General features: G+C 36.0%; 1 protein-coding gene across 1 annotated transcript in view; it reads right to left on the reverse strand.

Moving 5' to 3' along the window:
• LOC150106865 (KICSTOR subunit 2-like) overlaps positions 1-20282 on the reverse strand; it is a 128488-nt gene that overhangs the window by 24846 nt on the left and 83360 nt on the right. The window contains exons 7-8 of the mRNA XM_090392775.1: positions 12114-12212; positions 1154-1248 (exon numbers count right to left, since the gene is read on the reverse strand). Of these exons, the coding sequence (XP_090248901.1) occupies positions 1154-1248; positions 12114-12212 (194 nt within the window). The remainder of the gene's footprint in view (positions 1-1153; positions 1249-12113; positions 12213-20282) is intronic.

Genomic DNA, 20282 nt, shown 5'->3' on the forward strand with positions numbered 1-20282 from the left:
ATCCTTTCATTCTTGTTACCATCCAGATCATTTATGCCCACTATTCAATGTTTTGCTCACTTCTTCCTCTGGTGCTTCAAAGCACTCTGCTCACTCAATCTGTCCCCTGGAAAGACTGAGCAGAGACACCACACCTCTAATAACTGAATTCCCAAACATGGTCACTCTTGAATCATTGGACACTTTTCACACTGCCATCCTTTATTACAGCCTTCATCTCCCTTCCATACATACCCGTTATTCTCCCCATTTCATCTGCAATTGCCTCATATTCACCAACTCTACTATAATATCCTGAATTACTTTCTCGTCCGTCTTTGCTATCTCTAACAGGTTGGTCATACTTTCATCCTCACTACCCATCAAGCTCATTATCTTACAGTCTATCAGTTTAATTTTCGCACATGCTATCTTACTGCTACTTTCAATCATTTATATTCTCTTTCATGCTTCTTTCACTAATGTTTAAACCTGGAACTCCATTCTCTACAATATTTTCAGTTTCACAGCTTACAGCATTAACTTCTGCTAATTTATTTTCTTGCTTTTCTGACAATTCTTGCATTTTTGACTCAAAAAACATCTATGATGCACTCTCTCTCTCTTTCCAAATGTAGTTACAGACTTGACTTTTAATTACAGTTGACTCAGTGTTGTTATTTAAATGTTCAACAAGTTTCCATAGTACTGTATCATCTGTATTGAGATCTAAGCCTTTGCAGAAGGCATATATTTCCTGTTAAGAAAATTTTGCATACAGCTGCTCGATTTATTTTTATTATATTTATGATATGAAGATAATATAAATGTAATTATTAGATATATGAAGCCTTTGGCTCTTCATATATCTAATAATTATATTTATAAATTTAATTTTTATTATTTATTTAATTTTTTAAATTTTTTCCCCAGCTGCAGCTTTTTGAGGACTTCATCATAGTTACATGTGAAATTTTTTTCTGTGCTGTTTGGAGATACTTCTCCAGGAAAAGCATTTTTAACTCAAATATCTATCCTGCTGTTCAAGATCAATATTTACATCAGCATCCTTTTTTTTTTTCTATTCTTCAGTTTTATATTAATCACCTGAACTATATTCCAGTTAAGGAAACTTTCAGAAAATAAAATATTTTTCATCTGATTTATTACTTACTTATGAAAATAATCCAAAGACAGTTTTGAACACATACTTTTCATTTCCTGAGGAGCAGTTTGCTTTGCAAGAACATTGTAAAAATACAAAGTAAACTAGAAAAAAAAAATTTATGGATAATTCCAAGTAACAGCAAAGCTTGATTATTATTTTTAGAATTTGCTAATTTTTTTTTTTTTTAAGTGAAGGACTATCTGATAATTGAGATATAATTGAATTTACCATTACAGAAGTACAAAAGGAAGAAGGAACAATTTAGAGTTTAGACAAAATGACATTTTAAAATGAATAATTCAAAATCATATCTAAAGTAAATTAAAATCACAAATTCATTTATTATGATTACAATGATGCTGTAATAAAAATACAATAAATAATATAGTTTAAAATAAATTTGGTCAATAAGATTCAAAATTCATTGTGCATACAGCCATCTCCCAGTTTCTTAGTTTCTTGAATGGACTGGATAGAAACAATCTAATGGCTAAATAAGCCAGGAACAGAAGACTGCTATACAGACTTAAACATGGAACTTTTTCAGGCCTTCAATAAGAAAGATGGTAGTTGCACACCTAAAAATCATGTATCATCTGAAGACTTGCACAGTTCCTGGTGGGTTCAAATTTCACCAGGAAATGTGATTGGAGAAGGAGATAGTATTCATTCAGCCAACCAGGCTGGCATCAGTTTAATGCAGCAAAATGTAAAGTCTTGAAGTTTGGGAACCATCAATGGGAGGATGCATACTCGATTGGAGGAACTACACTGGAGGAAGTAAGGGAGACAAGAGATCTGGGGGTGATGATTGATGGAAAACTGAAATTCAGGGAGCATATTACAAAGATGGTGAAGGTAACCCAGATGATTGCTACAATACTGAGAAGGACACTAACCTGCAGAGATAAAAAGGTTATCATTCCATTGTATAAGACTCTGATCAGACCACACTTAGACTATTGTTCTCAGATCTGGTTCCCAGGATTTGAAGGGGATTAATTAACTGTGGAAGGGGTACAAAGGCAGATAACAAAGATTGTGTCAGGACTGTACAATGTTAGTTATGAGGATTGGCTGAGGGAGTGTGGACTGCAGAGTTTGGTGAATAGAAGAAGGAGAGGCGATATGATCGAGACTTTTAAACTGTTGATAGGCAGTTGCAGAGTAGACAATGCAGAGATCTTTCGCTTGGTCGAACAGCAGGAAGGAGTGATGACAAGGGGCCATCCCTGGAAGTTACGAAAGGAGCCTGTGAGCAAGAGGGTGAGGAGTGGTTTCTTTGCATGGAGGGTGGTTGAACCGTGGAATGCATTGCCTAAGAGAGGTTAAAGCAGGAATGGTTGATGGGTTCAAGGAGTGGAATGATAAACTTTGTGTTTCCTAAAAATGACCTCCCACAATGAGTCTTTTGACTCCATGGAGGCCTGGATAATAATAATAAATTTGACATATGTGAAAAGATAGTTAACTAAAAAGCTGATAAATTCAGAATTGTATTCTTTGTTTTAGAAAAAGAAAAACAATTCAAGACATTGTGATGCTATCTGAGTACAACAGTCTTCTATTTTTCTATTTATTCATTATTTTTTTCTCAGTACTCTCTCCCACCCCACATCTAAATCATAAACTTTTATCAGTTTTCTTCAAGGATTTGATTTATTATCTATAGATACCATCATTCTTTCCTCATACATTTCTCAAAAGATCTAGAATCATCTAGAGCTTCATATATTGTATACAAGCTTGAACTAATTTTGTATTGCCTTCTAATAATTTCCCTATGTCTATGTTAGTTCTACTCTGTTGATGCTGATTAAATTTATTAGTAAAATATAAACAATTAAACATCATGTTTTTTATATTAAACTCAGTTTCTTCTGTTTCTTCTTTGAGGCAGCAGGGCTTGCTGATGAGCTTTGGACACCTGCCATAAGATACAAAGGAAAAGGTCACCTTACTTGATAAAAGCAAATTCAAATACAAAAGAATGTTCCTGGAATTAGCCTCAGCATTAAGGAAACTACCTTAACTTCAACAAATATGGTTGTATAAAACTGTCTCAAATCTGGGAAGCACTCATCCTGAGAACTTCAGCCCAACAGCCAAGAACCCATTCCGGCCCACTGGGGGGAAGAGAGCACTATTTTAGGACTTGAAGATTTTAGGACGCTACACGATGATGATTTCGCAAAGGCATTTGACAAAATACCACATGGAAATCTGTTACGCAAATTAGAACAAATGGGGATGGATATGACACTGTTTAAGTCAATAAGGAGTCTGTTGAACAGATATCAAAAAGAATATGGTGACTAGTGGTGAGCTGCAAGGTTCAGTGCTGGCACCATTGCTGTTTAATTTGTACATAAATGATATAGGAAATAACCTGAAAGGAAATATTCAGTTGTTTTTTGTGATGATGCTAAATTAAATAGAGTAATAGTTAATCAAGGCGATGTGGAAAGTTTGCAGGACGATTTAAATATGCTGTCAGTATGAGCAAAAGTTAATGGATGACAGTTTAATGTGGAGAAATGTAAAGTTATGCATTTTGGAATAAACAGATTACAAGCTGTGTATTATCACATTGATGGCAATGTACTCCAGGAAATAGATGAAGCTAGAGATTTAAGGGGTGGTGGTAGACAGATTTAAAATTTAGAGGACACATTGCTAAGGTAGCCCATAAGATTACTTGGCTAGTGAATAACACATTAACAAATAGAGAAAAGGAAGTCGTAATTCCTCTTTATAAGGTGATACATCCACATCTGGATTACTGTGCTCAAGTCTGGTCCCCTGGGTTTCTTGGGGATGAGAAAGCAGTGGAGAGGATTCAGAGGCAAGTGACCAAGATGGTGAGTGGCTTGTGGAATGTTCCCTATGAGGACAGATTGAAGGTGTGTGGATTGCAGAAGTTGGTTGATAGGAGAAAAAGAAGGAATATGATAGAAACATTTAAGTTGCTTAAAGGATTTTATAGGATAGATGCAAAGGAAATGTTTCAGCACTTGGCTAGGGGAACCAGAACAAATGGTGATCCCTGAAGGATGAATAAAGGTGTGGTTTGTAGGGGTGTGAGGATTAGATTTTTTTGCTTGGAGAGTTGTGAATGAGTGGAATGGGTTGCCAGAGTTAGTGCTCTGTCTGTTAATGGGTTTAAGAAGAGGTATGATAGATTTGTGGATAGATTGGGTCTCCCTCAATTAGTCTTTGGACTCCATGGAGGTGCCCATATAATAATAATAATAATAATAAGCACTCCTCCTCCTCCTCCCTTTCTACATTCTTTGTCTTCATGATATATAATTCCCTACCTCTATTCTTGTGAGGATGTCATCCTCATCCAACCAGTCTCCCTTATTCCAACAATTTTTGGACAAATAAATGCTATAAATGTTCATTTCTAGTTCTATAACAAGTCCCACAAACCCCATATGACTCATCCCTACTCTCTACCCAATCCCAGCTATTCCTCTCTCTAGCATTACTAATTTTAAACACCTTCCCAGACTTAAATGTTGCCCCCACATCCCTAGCCCCATTAATTCTTTCTTGTACCTTCACACATCTACTTCTGAATCTGTTATCCCACTTCTCACACAGTGTTTCCCTATCCACTCTGACTGTCTTGTTCCTTCACTCTCTTTCATGCTCTTCACTAATGCCACCCTCCCCTCCATTAACAAGCTCTCCTATCCCAGTTTCCTGCTCTTCCACATCACTTCTTATTTCCTCAACAGTCTTCCAGCAACAGTTTCTCCAGATGACTCACCAAATCTATTTAAATATAGCCCATCTCTCTATTATACATTTCTATCCGTCTCTCTAATTTATTTCCAAAATCTGTATTTGATTCTGTGCTACTATGCTTCACCGCAAAAAATACAAATTTGAAAGACTTTTTTTAGAATCAGCAGCAGAATGAAAAAAACTGACCTAATCTTAATAAATATGGTTGTATTAAACTTCCCAAGATTTGGGAAACTAATTCTTAGGTCTCCTACCCAACACAGCTAAGGCTAGCCAACAGTGCCCATAGAAGGTGCCCTCATAGGACTTTAGACTTTTAGTCTAATCTTTTCCACTTAGTGTCTGTACAAATTTGTGTGTTTTTGCAATTTTAATAGTTTCCCTGATGATGCCTAGGTGACTGAAATGAAATATAGGAACAATTAAACATGTTATTTAATTATTTGTATGTACTAGATTTATTCCATTAAATCCCATAATGGTATCCTAGTTAGTATGTTAACAGAGGGTACACAAGGATCAAGGATAAATCCAAAGGATTTGATTATCTCATCAGAGGATGTTATTGTAAATGAGGTGTTATATCTGCATCTAGTTAGTTAAAGTAACCATGAAGTGTATTTTTACTTGATTGGTGACCAATCATATGAGTACTTGTGTAAGAAAGGAATATAGGTGGATCGATAAGGTTGGTGATTGTGACAAACTTAGCAGATTGTGATCAATGCTGCTTGAGACCTGATCAGGAACTGTCTGGCAGCAGCAATGCCTGAATGCATTACCAAGATCAGAAGGTCAGTAAGAGAGGTGTAAAATAGATGATGAAAACACTGGCATATAGTTTGGAAGAAAGTGTTAATTTTTTAGAAGTTCTTTATATATATATATATATATATATATATATGTTAAAGATACCAAGCTATTTTAAAGCTGGTTTTACTCCATTTCCCAAGTAAACAAACAGACAAACAAGTCAAGTTTGCGCCTGCAAGTGCTGCAGGTCTAACTGACCCTGCATGTGGTGCAAGACCAAGGCAACTCATGGTAAAAGTAATATAAGCACTGATCACTAATCTTAATATTTACCCTTAATGCAAAGCACATCTCCTGAAGGAGATGTATGATGCTTTGTATTAAAGGCAAGGGGCCACTACCCAGACCGGTTTCGACCTTTATTGAGGTCTCATCAGTGGGAGCATTATGGTAACTTGTTCTGGTAAAATACTTATAAGCTCTATATTACTAAAATCTTGGTATTTCTAGCCTGGCTCCCACTGATGAGACCTCAATAAAGGTCGAAACCAGTCTGGGTAGTGGCCCCTTGCCTTTAATACAAAGCATCATACATCTCCTCCAGGAGATGTGCTTTGCATTAAGGGTAAATATTAAGATTAGTGATCAGTGCTTATACTACTTTTACCATGAGTTGCCTCGGTCTTGCACCAAGTGCAGGATCAGCTAGACTTGCAACACTTGCAGGCGCAAACTTGACTTGTTCATCTGTTTGCTTCCTTGGGAAATGGAGTAAAACCAGGTTTAAAATAGCTTGGTATCTGTTTATGTCTATAAAGAGTAGGCAAGAAAGGTGATGCACTTGATTAGGATAGCAAAAGTGTAGTATGAGTTACAGTTAGCTATCGAGGTCAAAAGAAATTCAAGAAAATTCTTTGGATAAGTGGCCAGCAGAAGAAAGAATGATTATGGAAGAATGAAACTGGTCAGTGAAAATGGTAAAATGATAACCACCTGAGGAAAATATAGCAGAGATGTTAAATGAGCAATTCATAAAGGTATTTCATTCTCACGAATGCAATATCACGTGGAACTTGAGAGCAGTGGTAAGGGAGGAAAAGCTATTGATGGAAAGTGAGCAGGAGGAATATGAGGAATTGACAAGTCAATTTTAACAAGTCATAGAATGGGCCAAGTTCCAAAGGAGTGGAAAGAGGACAAAACTGTTCTGCTTCACAAGGGAGGTGACAAGCACTAAGGCTTCAAATCAGAGGCCAATCTGTTTATCTGGAGTTGTGGTCAAAGTGTTAGAAACTAGTGAGGACACCAAGATTCAGAAGTGGGTTGACAATATCAGCTTTCTTTTTGATATACAGCATGGGTTTGCTAAAGTTTTGCAATCTATTTACTTATTATAACAAGGTGAAAAATGCATTGGACAAAGGTGCACACAGTGGTATATTTAGATTTTGCAAAAGCTTCTGATAGGATGCCCCATGATAAGCTAATTAAATTGGAATAGATGGGTTTGGACAGTAGATTAGTTTTTGAGAGTTTATTTTTCACTTGGCTAGACTATAATAAGTTTAGTTTAATCCTTTATCCAAGTGTGAGCAAACAAAGTTTGCACCTGAAAGTATCTTCAGGACTGGGGTAAGGTAGTGCAACACCAGGCAACTCGTTACAAAGGTGGAGAAAGCTCCCATCACTCCTATCTCAGTATCTCCCATAATGCAAAGCACATCTTCTTGCGGATATGTGTAATGCTATGCATTAAGGCAAGGGCCACTACCCATACCGGTTTCAACCTTTATTGAGGTCTCGTCAGTGGGAGCCAGGCCCAGTAGTGGAGATACAAAGGCAGAAGCAATGAGAGGTCATCCTAACCTATAGGAGTTGTCAAAGGGTGTGCAACCTTATTATTAAATTACTCCGGATTCAGAGAAAGATGTTGAGAGTTTATTTTTCACTTGGCTAGACTATAATAAGTTTAGTTTAATCCTTTATCCAAGTGTGAGCAAACAAAGTTTGCACCTGAAAGTATCTTCAGGACTGGGGTAAGGTAGTGCAACACCAGGCAACTCATTGATGGGAGCTTTCTCCACTTTTGCAATGAGTTTCCTGGTGTTGCACTACCTTACCACAGTCCTGAAGATACTTTCAGGTGTAAACTTTGTTTGCTCACACTTGGATAGAGGATTAAACTAAACTTATTATAGTCTAGCCAAGGTAAGGTAGTGCAACACCAGGAAACTCATTGCAAAGGTGGAGAAAGCTCCCATCAATGAGTTGCCTGGTGTTGCACTAGCTTACCCCAGTCCTGAAGATACTTTCAGGCGGAAACTTTGTTTGCTTACACTTGGATAAAGGATTAAACTAAACTTATTATAGTCTAGCCAAGTGAAAAATAAACTCTCAACATCTTTCTCTGAATCCGGAGTAATTTAATAATAAGGTTGCACACCCTTTGACAACTCCTATAGGTTAGGATGACCTCTCATTGCTTCTGCCTTTGTATCTCCACAACTGGGCCTGGCTCTCACTGACGAGACCTCAATAAAGGTTGAAACCGATATGGGTAGTGGCCCTTGCCTTAATGCATAGCATTACACATATCCGTAAGGAGATGTGCTTTGCATTATGGGAGATACTGAGATAGGAGTGATGGGAGCCTTCTCCACCTTTGCAACGAGTTGCCTGGTGTTGCACTACCTTACCCCAGTCCTGAAGATACTTTCAGGCGCAAACTTTGTTTGCTCACACTTGGATAAAGGATTAAACTAAACTCATTATAGTAGATTAGTTTGCTGGATTGGAGATTGGCTATCTGATAGGTATTAGCAAGTTGTGTATGGCGAAGTAATATCCCAGAAGAGGGAAGTCACTAGTGGCTGGTTCCAGAGGTCACTGCTGTTTAATTTGTATGTAAATAATATTGGAAAGGGAGAGCTTAAATGGCAGAATACAGTTGTTTACAGATGATGAGAAGTAGAACATATATTGTATTCTTGTAAGAGAACATGAAGAGACTAGGTGGCTGTGGTGAGTTTGGTTGCAAGTTCAACGTAGCAAAGTGTAAGGTTTTAAAATTCAAGAAGCAAAGATGGGAATGTAGAGTATAAGATTAGTAAGGATATCTTAGAGGAAATAGAGGAGAAGGATTTAGGAGTAATGGTGGATAGGGACCTGAAATTTCAGAGACATTTTGCTAAATTTATGAGGGCAGCACAGCAATGATGCAGAGTAAGGATGTTATGATTCCACTATATAAGGCTATGATCAGACTGCACATGGATTACTGTCATAGATTTAGTCACCTGGTTTTCAAAAAGATGAAGAGATGTTGGACTAAGGTGGTTTTTGGTCTCTGAAATGTTGAACATGAACAAAGATTGAGGGAATGCAATTTGCAGAGTCAAGTGTATATGAGGTGAAGAAGAGGGAAATGAAAACAAGAGACTATCCCAGGAAGCTGAATAATAAAGAGAGTATGAGCAATGAGGTGAGAAGTAGGTTTTTTTGTATAGAGAGCAGTAGGTGAAGAGTGTATTGTCAGAAAGTGTGGCAAGTGCAGAAACAGTGAATGCATTTAAGTTATGGTATGATGAGCTGCATGTGTTAGACCTCACACAACAAATCTTTTCATTCCATGGAGGTCTGATTTTAATAATAATAACTAATGATACAGAGAACTGTTAAACAAAGTTTGGTTGCCATTTTTATACTTATTTAAATGGTATTATATCTTTTTCTCTAACTCTGCAATAATAAACACATTTTCTATGTTTAAGGAATAATTAGTCAAATAATGTGTATTTAAATTATATTCCTTTAATATTAAAGGCATACTAAAATAGAAAAGATGGCATGGAGTAATATATTTATTATTTATTTAAAGTAATAAAATTCCCACCTGCCAAAAACTGAAAATTTAATTCTCATTCTTGAAACTCATGATCAAAAATAAAAATTGATTATAGATAACTCCCCAAACAAAAACATAGATTTATAAATACACCACAACCACGTTATTCATGTGTTCATGTTCAAGAATGAATTTTATCACATCCTCGATGGGAAAATATTACAACAAAGATTAATAAAGGTCACATGTGGCTAAGAGACTATCGACTAAATATTTCAGGCAGCAGCAATGCTTCTATCGTTGAAGATGATTTTTATGATTGGTAGATAATATTATCCATCCAATTATTATATACTGCATACTATTTACATGGGCTGGATGGAATTGCTCTGTCAGTTAACTAAAGGACATCCTTGAGTCATCCTTAATTGCAATATGGATGTGCTCACATGTTGAGTGAGAGAATGATATCATTTAATCTTACACTGAATATAAATGCATACACACACACATATGAAAAATATATGTACATGTGGCTGGCATTATTGACAAACTGCACTAATACTACAAGGAAACACCACTGACCTTAAAATCATCCTAGATGGGCAAACATTAAAACAAAGAATGCTAATGGTCACATGTGGCTAAGAGACTATTGACTAAATATTTCAGGTAGCAGCAATGCTTCTACCATTGAAGATGACTTTTATGATTGACAGATAACATTATTCATCAAATTATTGTATACTGTATACTATTTACATGGGCTGGATGGATTTGCTCTATCAGTTAACCAAAGGACATCCTAGAGTCATCCTTAATTGCAATATGGATGTGCTCACATGTTGAGTGAGAGAATGGTATCAAATATATAATACTACAAGGAAAAAATCACATCCTAGATGGGCAAACATTAAAACAAAGAATGCTAAAGGTCACATGTGGCTAAGAGACTATCGACTAATCCTTTCTTTTAGTGTTACATGGTGATCAGCATTCATTTTAGAAATTATGGACTTTACAACCGTGTTATAACACAGGTGTAAAGTCTAAAATTTCTAAAATGAATGCTGATCACCGTGTAACACTAAAAGAAAGAATTTTGATAATTCATGGAGATTTGACCCACAAGGATGCAATCAATATGGTAAGTTGAAGACTCATGTTTCTGGTTTGATCAATCGACTGGCATTTTTAAAACATTGTAGGGACAGTGATATCATTCTGAATTGCATCAAATTAAAGAGAAAATTTACCTCAACAAAGGAGTAACAAATATACCACTGTATGGAGAAAGCATTACTCAGAGAACAGATCCAGACTACTAGAAAAAACATGGCCTTTACTCAAAACCAGGTACAAAATTTAAAATCTGAACTTTCAAGTTACTTGAATGCAGATATTTGGGTTATCCTCGAGAAGATTACGGACATTGCCGAACCATATCGTTCAAACTAAGAAAGAAAAGCTCATATCCAAATTGCAATTTGGATGTGCTCACAAGTTGAGCGAGAGAATAGCATAATTTAATCTCACATTGAATATAAATGCATACACACACGTATGAAAAAAAAATATATGGCCAGCATTATCAACAAACCACCAATACTACAAGGATGTTATGATTCCACTATATAAGATTTTGATCAGACTGCATGTGGATTACTGTGCATAGATTTGATCACCTGATTTTCAAAAAGATGAAGATATATTGGACTAAGGTGGTTTTTGGTCTCTGGAATGTTGAGTGTGAAGAAAGATGGAGGGAACTCTTAGACTATTATGGTAATTTCTTAATCTCAAAAGCCTCTTTAAAAAGTTTCTCTGATTTTGGTTTGTGTTACAACAGTCTTTTTTTTTTTTTTAAATCTGCCAAAAATTCATTGCAATAAATTTTATTTATCTGTCTAATCACACAGAAACTGTTCCATTATTTTGTCCAAAATATGATGTTACATCTACAAAAGATAAGTCAATATTGACTTTTTATAGGATGAGACTGATCTGTATATAGATTTTCAAGGCTATGTCACTTGAAACCTCTTATGCCTGAATATTTTTTAGAAATCAATCCAGTATCTGATGTAACTATAGAGTTCATCTTTTGCAGGATGAAAAACCCCAGTTTATCCTGGGGTTTTTCATTCTGCAAAGCAGGCAAACTGGCCATGAGAACTCAACACTACAGGACATAGGATACACCGGGGTGTAGGGCTGATCACCTTATTTTGTGAATGGTTCGGGTCCGAAGATTAATAAACTCTCGACACCGCAGAGGGTAAAAGGAAGAGATGAGAACAATACAAAAGAAAGTCTTCGGTGACAGTGAATTATTATCCAGGAAACTTATCTAAATATATGTTGCAGTAACTAATTTGAGCTGCACTTTCATATCAATGGTAAATCTTTATTCCTATGTTATTAGCTGATTTATGCAACTTGTTTTCTACTTAATTCAACTGACTTCTTCTCCATAATACTTTAAAATCTGATGCATTTCTGAGGGTCAATTTTACATGCACTGAAAGACCCTTAGTTTTAAAAACAGAAATTATTTTGATTTAAAAAAATAATATTCCTAGAAATGGCATGATATTTTATAAATATCCTTACTTTTGAAATAACAGTTGAATTTAATCTACACAACCACTGATATAATGGAGGAATGGTAGACAAACGATGTCCAACTTGACCGATACACGTTTTCTTACCCTAGAAAAAAAAACAGGCTTTAAATGAGATAATAATTTATATTAATAAATATGAATTGCAATAAAACAGCAATAAATTATTATTATTATTATTATTATTATTTTCGGGCTACTCCAGGGAGTCCTTACTCATCGAGGGAGGTCCTAAACATCATGTCCACACAACTATACGACATTCTCACAGTATCTATCATACCTTGCCTTGAACTCGCTCACTGTCATAGCACCCACAACAGACTCTGGCAGCTTACTCCACTCATTTACCACTCTAAAAGTAAAGAACCCAGCTCTAACACCACTGCTAACCACACTCTTGCCCAGCTTCCATAGGTGTCCCCTAGTTCTCCCACCACCAGTCCTGATCTCAAAAATATCCTCTGAATTAATCTTATAGAATCCTTTTAGCAATTTGAATGTCTCAATCATATCTCCCCTTTTCCGCCTATCAACCAGTTTCTGCAACCCACAAATCTTCAACCTGTTCTCATATGGTTCATTCCATAGACCTGCTATCATCTTAGTCACTCGCCTCTGGATCCTCTCCACCTCCTCCCCATTAAATAAAGAGACAAAGACAACAAAAATAGGCAGAAACACTGAAAACATCAACTGTATCTATCCTGAATGGTGAATCATCTATAGAATAAATAAAACAGTTCAGCTATTTAGGCACAATTTTTAGTGAAGATGGAAATTAAATATGAAAATAGACAACAGAATTAGTAAAATTGGTATCATGGGAAGTCAGCTGAATAAATTTATATGGAATTAGAAAGAAATTAGTTAAAACACTAAATTAACTGTATATAAGACAATATTTAAACCAATTTTAACTTATGGATATGAGAGCTGGGTTAGAAATAAAACTCTTGATCAAAGACTGAAGACCTCTGAGAAAGATTAGTGGAATGAATAGATGACATCAATGTCAATATCACATGAAAAATTAGGATATTAGGAAAGAACCAGCCATTGTTAGCAGAGCTAATCTCAGATCATATGGTTCACTTAAGCATAATGGAAGAGGAAAGATTAACAAAACGAGTGTTTTTTTACCAGGGTGGCAGGGAAAAAATCCACAGGAAGATCAAGATGCAGATGGATTGAGATAATAAAAAGTGCCTTAAAAGATAGAAATATAAGCTCTGATAATATCTTGACACTAACATATTAATTTAGACGAAAACTGTTGATCAGAAGTTAGTAATGGTGTAACTTTTTCATGTACTACTATCATAATTATCATGCACATCCCCTGAGGATACATACAGTCATTTAATGACGATGATGATTAATATGAACTGATATTTAAACCTTTGTGAAAAAAAATACAAATAAGACAATAAGCAGAAATGAGTGATATTAAATAATAAAACAAACAAAGTTGGTCACTTTAAGGAGCAAAGTTAAATAATCAAAGGTGACTTTCACATGGTCTGTAATGAATGTGAAAAACTGACTAAGGCTTCTGATCCAGTGTTCAATTCTCATCTTATAACCTTGTAGTATAGAGTGCTCCATTAACATTACCAGAATATGGAATGAACAAGGAATTTGCAATTTGAAACTTAGGTGACTAAACCATCTAAAATTGGTTTCTTTCTTTCTTTATTATTTTTTAAAAATATTAATCCCATACACAAGAGGCAGATAAACCTATAGCACACCGGTTCCATGTGTGGGGTACAATAGGTGAAGGTTGGGAAAGAAGTTTATTGACATTTTTCTTAAAGAGCTGGAGATTGTAGTTGTTGAACACTTCATGAGGAGGACAGTTACAGATGACAAAGGTAGAGATGGAATAAATTAGGAAGATGAGAATCAGGTTCAGTGTGTTTGTTTGTAGTTGGACTGAAAAGGAATGTTGGGCAGCTTCTGCTTTTAACAGGCCCAACAAAAAGCAAACGAATGATGGTTACTGGCAGTGAAACAGTAACTTTGAAAGTAACCTTCAGAAAAGACACAGAGCTAAAAGAGTACGTCTATGAGATAGTGGTTGAAATGAGTCAGTGAAGGAAGGGGATCATCTATCAGCTGAATTGTTCTACTCTGCACAACATCAAGAATTTTCTTGGAGATTTTCGATGTATCACCACAAATGTGGGAAAAAGATAAGGGATTTGTACTAAACTAGTAGCTGGATGGGTAAAAAAATAGATTCTTGAATAGAAAAAAAAAGTAATTTTTTTAAAGGTTGCAAAAGCTACTGATGTGATGTATTTATGTCAGATGAGGTGAAATGAGATGTGAAATGAAAAAAAGAAAAACAACATCAGACTGATTTGGTAGCATTGAATATGATCAGGTTATCCTCGCCCCATCGAAGAATGATATGGAGATCAGCATTTAAGGTAATGGTTGTAGATGATCCTGAATCTTGGGATATCAGTACCACACAGTTTGTCAAATAAATAGAATGAAGTGGACTATCATTAGCAAAGCTGTAGATTGGATTAGTGGTGATTGAGAATATGTTGTTTAAATAAAATGGCATCCACATTCTCAGTAAGTGAAGATTACTGTCTTCCACAATTCAGAATCTGGTCACGAAAAATGGGACACACACACACACACACACACACACACACACACACACACACACACACACACACACACACACACACACACACACACACACACACACTCTGTCCAAAAAGACACCGAACTTTAGACAGAAAATAAAACACAGGGATATATACAGGGTGTTCGGGATAAATTTGACATATTTATAATTAATTATATTTTTCCGTAAGTTACATGTATTAACACACACTTCTCTTCATTTAAAAGTTTGGACCCTTCTTTATTCATATACAAGATGTCAGAAAGGATGGATAGCTGGAACCCACCTGAATCATGGAAGAGAATAGCTTGTATCATGATGATTCGTGCCCGCCATCAAAATAAGGATATTACGACTGCTGCCCAATGTTCCCTGAATACAGTAAAAACAATCAGGCATGAACTAGAGACTTGCAATGGTGACTACGAGGATGTAGCAAGAAGAAAGATCCCTAGCAGACGATCTGATTGCGTTCGTACAGCAGAATTCCTCGCAAATCTGCAGGAACAGGTGTTGAAGAACCCTGGCATTGGAATTCGGGCTTTGTTCGTGGAGTTGCTAACTGTAGTCAAGCCCTGGATAACAAGGGTAGCCAATGGTAGGCCGTATGTATGGCAGCAGGATTCGACCCCTTGCCACACCTCTGGGAAAAGTCAAAAATGGTTGTCTGAAAATTTCTACGACTTCACCAGTCCAAATGTTTGGCCTCCAAACTCCCCAGACCTTAACCCCATGGATTATTTTGTATGGGGCGCAGTTGAAAAAGACACCAATCGCACTTCCAGTAATACAAAAGCCCAGTTAATGGATAAAATTAAAACAGTTTTTGCGGCCCTTCCCAGGGAGACTGTAGCATCAGCTTGTTCGAGGTTCCGAAGCAGAATTGAAGCTGTGATCGATGCTAATGGTGGTTATTTTGAGTAAATCTTGTTGATAGTATTGTAATTAACTCTGCCTGTAATGTTTTTTTGTCAATTCATTAAATTTAATAGATACAAAGAAGATTTTCTTTTTCCTTACGAAACTGTCAAATTTATCCCGAACACTCTGTAATTATTCAAATAATTTATTTCAATCAATATACTCTCTCTCAGCTTCGATACAGTGTTTGGCATGATCAATTAATTCGTTAAATGAGTTTTTTATATCGTTTTTTTGGGATACTGTTGAGGGTCGTAGTTACTGCTGCTTTAACGTTTTCAATGGTGTTGTATCGCTTTCCTTTCATCGGCAAATGAAGTCGGGGAAAGAGAAAGAAGTCACATGGTACTAAATCAGGTGAATACGGTGAGTGATCCAACACACAAACTTGTTTTTTTGCTCAAAATCTGTTTCACGATGTTCGAGCGATGAGATGGTGCATTATCGTGCAAAAGTGACCAGCTGCCTGCATCACAATATTCATGCCGCAAGCGATGCATTCTCACTATCAATCACTTCAAAACTTTGAGATAAAACTCACCATTGACCGTTTGGCCAGGCGGAACGAATTCTTTGTGGATAATGCCCTTGGAATCATAGAAACAAATCAGCACTGTCTTTACTTTTGACTTCTCCAAGAGATTTCTTTTTGGATGTCCCTTTTCTGGTGATCTCAACTCAGCACTCTGGCGCTTTGAAACCCTAAGGTAGTTTGATTCCTTATGAGCGGTTTTAATGAGGTCCTTGCAGTGTTCAATTCGATACATTTTTTGGTTGTCAGTCAACTTGTGAGGAACAAATCGCGAATTCAATTTACGAAGGCCCAAACTCTCGGTCAAAATGTTGTGCATAGTTGATTTTGGAATCCCCAATTCATCTTAAATAAATTTCACAGACGATGTCGGGTTTTCTTTGATGAAATTACGCACTTTTTTTGGATGTCAACTTCACTCAGTCCAGTTTTTGGATGGCCCCGCTTTTTGTTGACCTCAAGCGTCTCACGACCACTTTGAAATCGCTTAAACCACTCGTAAACTTGAGTACGGGATAAGCATTCATCACCATATGCTTTTTGAAGCAGTCAATGCATTTGAATATTGTTAAAACATTTACCAAGTTTAACACAAAAGTCAATCGCAGCTCTCTGTTTGAAACTCATTTTCCGACTGTTAGTCAAAACACACTGTCACTCTTGGCAATATAACTCAGCTTCTAATGAAACAAATGTCATAAACAGTTGACACAACACTAATGAAGGTTGCCGCTTTTGACAACAAAAAGATACAATGGTGGCACCACTAGTTTCTTCTATTTTCGAAAAGTTCGGTTTCTTTTTGGACAGAGGGTGTATATACACATTTATAGATGGAATAGGTTAGACGTATGCTTGCTTCCAAGTCTTGGAATGTGTAGAGTATAAAAGGTTGTAAAGATTATATAGGAGGTGTTAGTTCTAGAACAGTGTTTGTGTATAACTGGAGAGATGCTGTAGGGAAAAGACACCAAAAAACCACAGGAGGCATACAATATACTGGTTCTGGCATAGTGAGAAGCAACTTCCCTGGTTAACTATGTAGGAGTTGGAATAGAGGAGCAATGCCAGGAAATTAGCTTCATGTGCTTTAGTAAGCACATAAAGTCAGCTTTAGATGTGCTACCTGGATGAGAGAGAGACAAGTGGAAGCACAGGTACAAAAGTTGCATTTGATGGCATTTGAAAGGGACCAGAAGGCACAATTTCCATTTGGACATGAAGTGAATTTTCTGCTATTGGACTTTATGAAAAATGAGATTTTGATTTGCTGATGGCTGTTTTGAATTTACTGCATGCTTTAGCATACAATAAGTGTGAAGTTCAGATTATTGTTGAATGCCATCTGCAGTATGCTGAATTTTTTTCCCTTCAACAACTTTGATACACTTTTTGTTAAACCATGGAAAGGAGACTGAAAGCCTTCATGCTAATGAAAATAATTTCTGGGACTTTCTCACAGCAGGTATTTAGATCAGAAGAGTGGAAGCAGTAGTCTGATAATGGAAAGAAAAAGCAGAAGTTGAGGAGTTGGTCTTACTTGGTTTGAGTGCCAAAAGATACGAAGTTGTGAAGGACTGGAGGGAGGGTGTCCTGCAAGAGAGGAGATGACTTCCACAATATATATCTGGAAGAAAAGAACTGGTTAAGAAAAGATCAATAGATCAAAGATATTGGGAGAATGGAGAAGGTTATCAGGCAGTTCTAAATTTGGCATTCTCTGGCAAGCAATATCTGATTGCATAAAAGGCATAGGTGCCACGTGCCACCCTTTGGCAAAAGGAATTATGCATTGTGTAATTTGAACATTGAAGATGAACCATAGTTATAGCTGAAGTTTAGGTCTCTATCAAGAACAGCTCTGGTCTTAGATATCTGTGAGATTTTGTTTAATTTGTCATTTTTGTTAAAATCTGTTTATAAGGGGGGGGGGTATTTAAATTGCTGTCATACTATCACTGTTTATTGTAAGTTTTATTTTAGATTAGGAAATAGATGAAAACACAAAGCACAGGATAAGAAATGAGAAGACTCTTGAACATGACATCCACACAGAGAATATCAGTCTCCTTGTCATAACATAGCTTTGATAGTGCCTCTTATATAACACTACTCAAACTCTTTTCTCCTATCCACATATATCCTGGAAGAGTACATGATAGTGAGATTACGTGCCCAATAACTAGGAAGCCTCTCGACTCATTACCGACAAGTCTAGATCTGTGTATAACTTGTAGCACCATTTTACCCTAGAAATGGAGGAGGTTTGAACTCTGTTTGGCAAGCCTTTAAGGGTATTACTCTCAGTGCATGAAGGGGTGTGAAAAAATCAAACTGAAACCCCTACTGTGGAGTCCAAACAAGGTATTCAATATCTAATTCAAGGTATCAAGAAAACAAGGATTTATCTGTAGTGGTGTGAGGTAAAGTTGTCTGCAATGGATTAAAAAAAAAAACTCTATGATGAACTCAGGAAGTTAAAGACGGATGCTGGAAAAGAAAAGAAAAAAAAACATGTCAAAATAGCAGACACCCTGAAAGAATACAGAGAAAAATGTAAGAATGCTAAGCTATCTATAAAAGCATTTTAGCAAAAATCATAGGAAGACTGGTGAGAAGATAGAAGATAAATATTATGAAGGCTGCAAAATGTCCTTGAATCTCTTGAAGGAGTAGAAATCAAGGAAAATAGTACTGTAAAAGAAATCAGATGATAAAGGTGACAACATTAAAACTGAAAATAAAATATATCACAGATATCTAGAGTAATTCTTTAACAGTCTTTAAAGACTGTTAAATGAAACAAGAAGTGACAGAACAAACAGTTACAGAAACTATTTAAGAAGACGAAGAATGCAATCAATAAATACTTTTAATAGAAAAGCTATCCAAAACCTAAAATGTGTATATGCAGTTAAATAGATGATATTCAATTAGAAATGCTCAAATATAAAAGTTTCACAATTGCTGCACTGCATAATTCAGTAAGCCTGCTCAGGAAGTTGAATGCTGGATTACTGTAATTTAATAATAAATTTAGTTTAATCCTTTATCCAAGTGTAAGCAAACAAAGCTTACACCTGAAGTATCTTCATGACTGAGGCAACTCGTGGTAAAGGTGGACCAAGCTCTCATCACTCCTCGTCTTAGTATCTCCCATAATGCAAAGCACATCTCCTTGCAGACATGTATAATACTATGCATTAAGGGAAGGGCCATTACCGAGACTGGTTTCGACTTTTATTGAGGTCCCGTAAGTGGGAGTCAGACTCAGAGGTGGTGATACCAAGGTGGAAGCAATGGAGAAGTCATCTGTAATTTAATTACTGTAAATAATGGTTACTGATAGTAACCATTCTATAAAAAGGTAAATAAAATAATGTGAGTATTACAAAGGAATTTTCGTGCTAAATGTTCTGTAAGATTTATGTGAGAAGAGAAATTCAAGTTGGGTTCAGGCCAAAAAGGGATAGTCAAGATCAGAATTCCACTCAAGATAAATTGTTGAGAATAAATAAACTGGAATATTACAAGGCTCAATAGTTGAATAAATAATTGGAATATTACATCTATATATAAGTTTTATAGATCTGAAGAAGGCATATGCCAAAGCACCAAGAGAAAAGCTTTTAAAATGCTGTATAACAACATTAACCTATATCTAAGTTGTTAGAATTGAAGGAGATACACCAAGATGATTTGGTGTAAAGTCAGATGTAAGACATCAGTGCAAACTATCACCACTGTAATTTCATCATTTATATGAATCACATTATGAATGAATGTAGCATTAATCCTGATATCCGAACTGGACATATCAACTGAAATCTTTATGTAGATGATATACTCAAATAAATGTAGCATTTCAGCATGAAAAACAGGCATTAAAAATTCAAAATTAATAAAATAAGCCAGAACCTGCAAAATCAACTACATTCTCAATGGAGACAGTAACCTACAGAAACAATTAAGACATTTCAGGTATTGAAGCAGAATTTTTAATGAAGATTGCAAATTATATATGGAACAGATAATAGAATAACAAAGCTGGTGTG

This window comes from Typopeltis vanoorti, chromosome 5 (assembly GCF_054136105.1).
Source record: "Typopeltis vanoorti isolate ZY-2024b chromosome 5, IOZ_Tvanoo_1.0, whole genome shotgun sequence".
Lineage (NCBI taxonomy): Eukaryota > Metazoa > Arthropoda > Arachnida > Uropygi > Thelyphonidae > Typopeltis > Typopeltis vanoorti.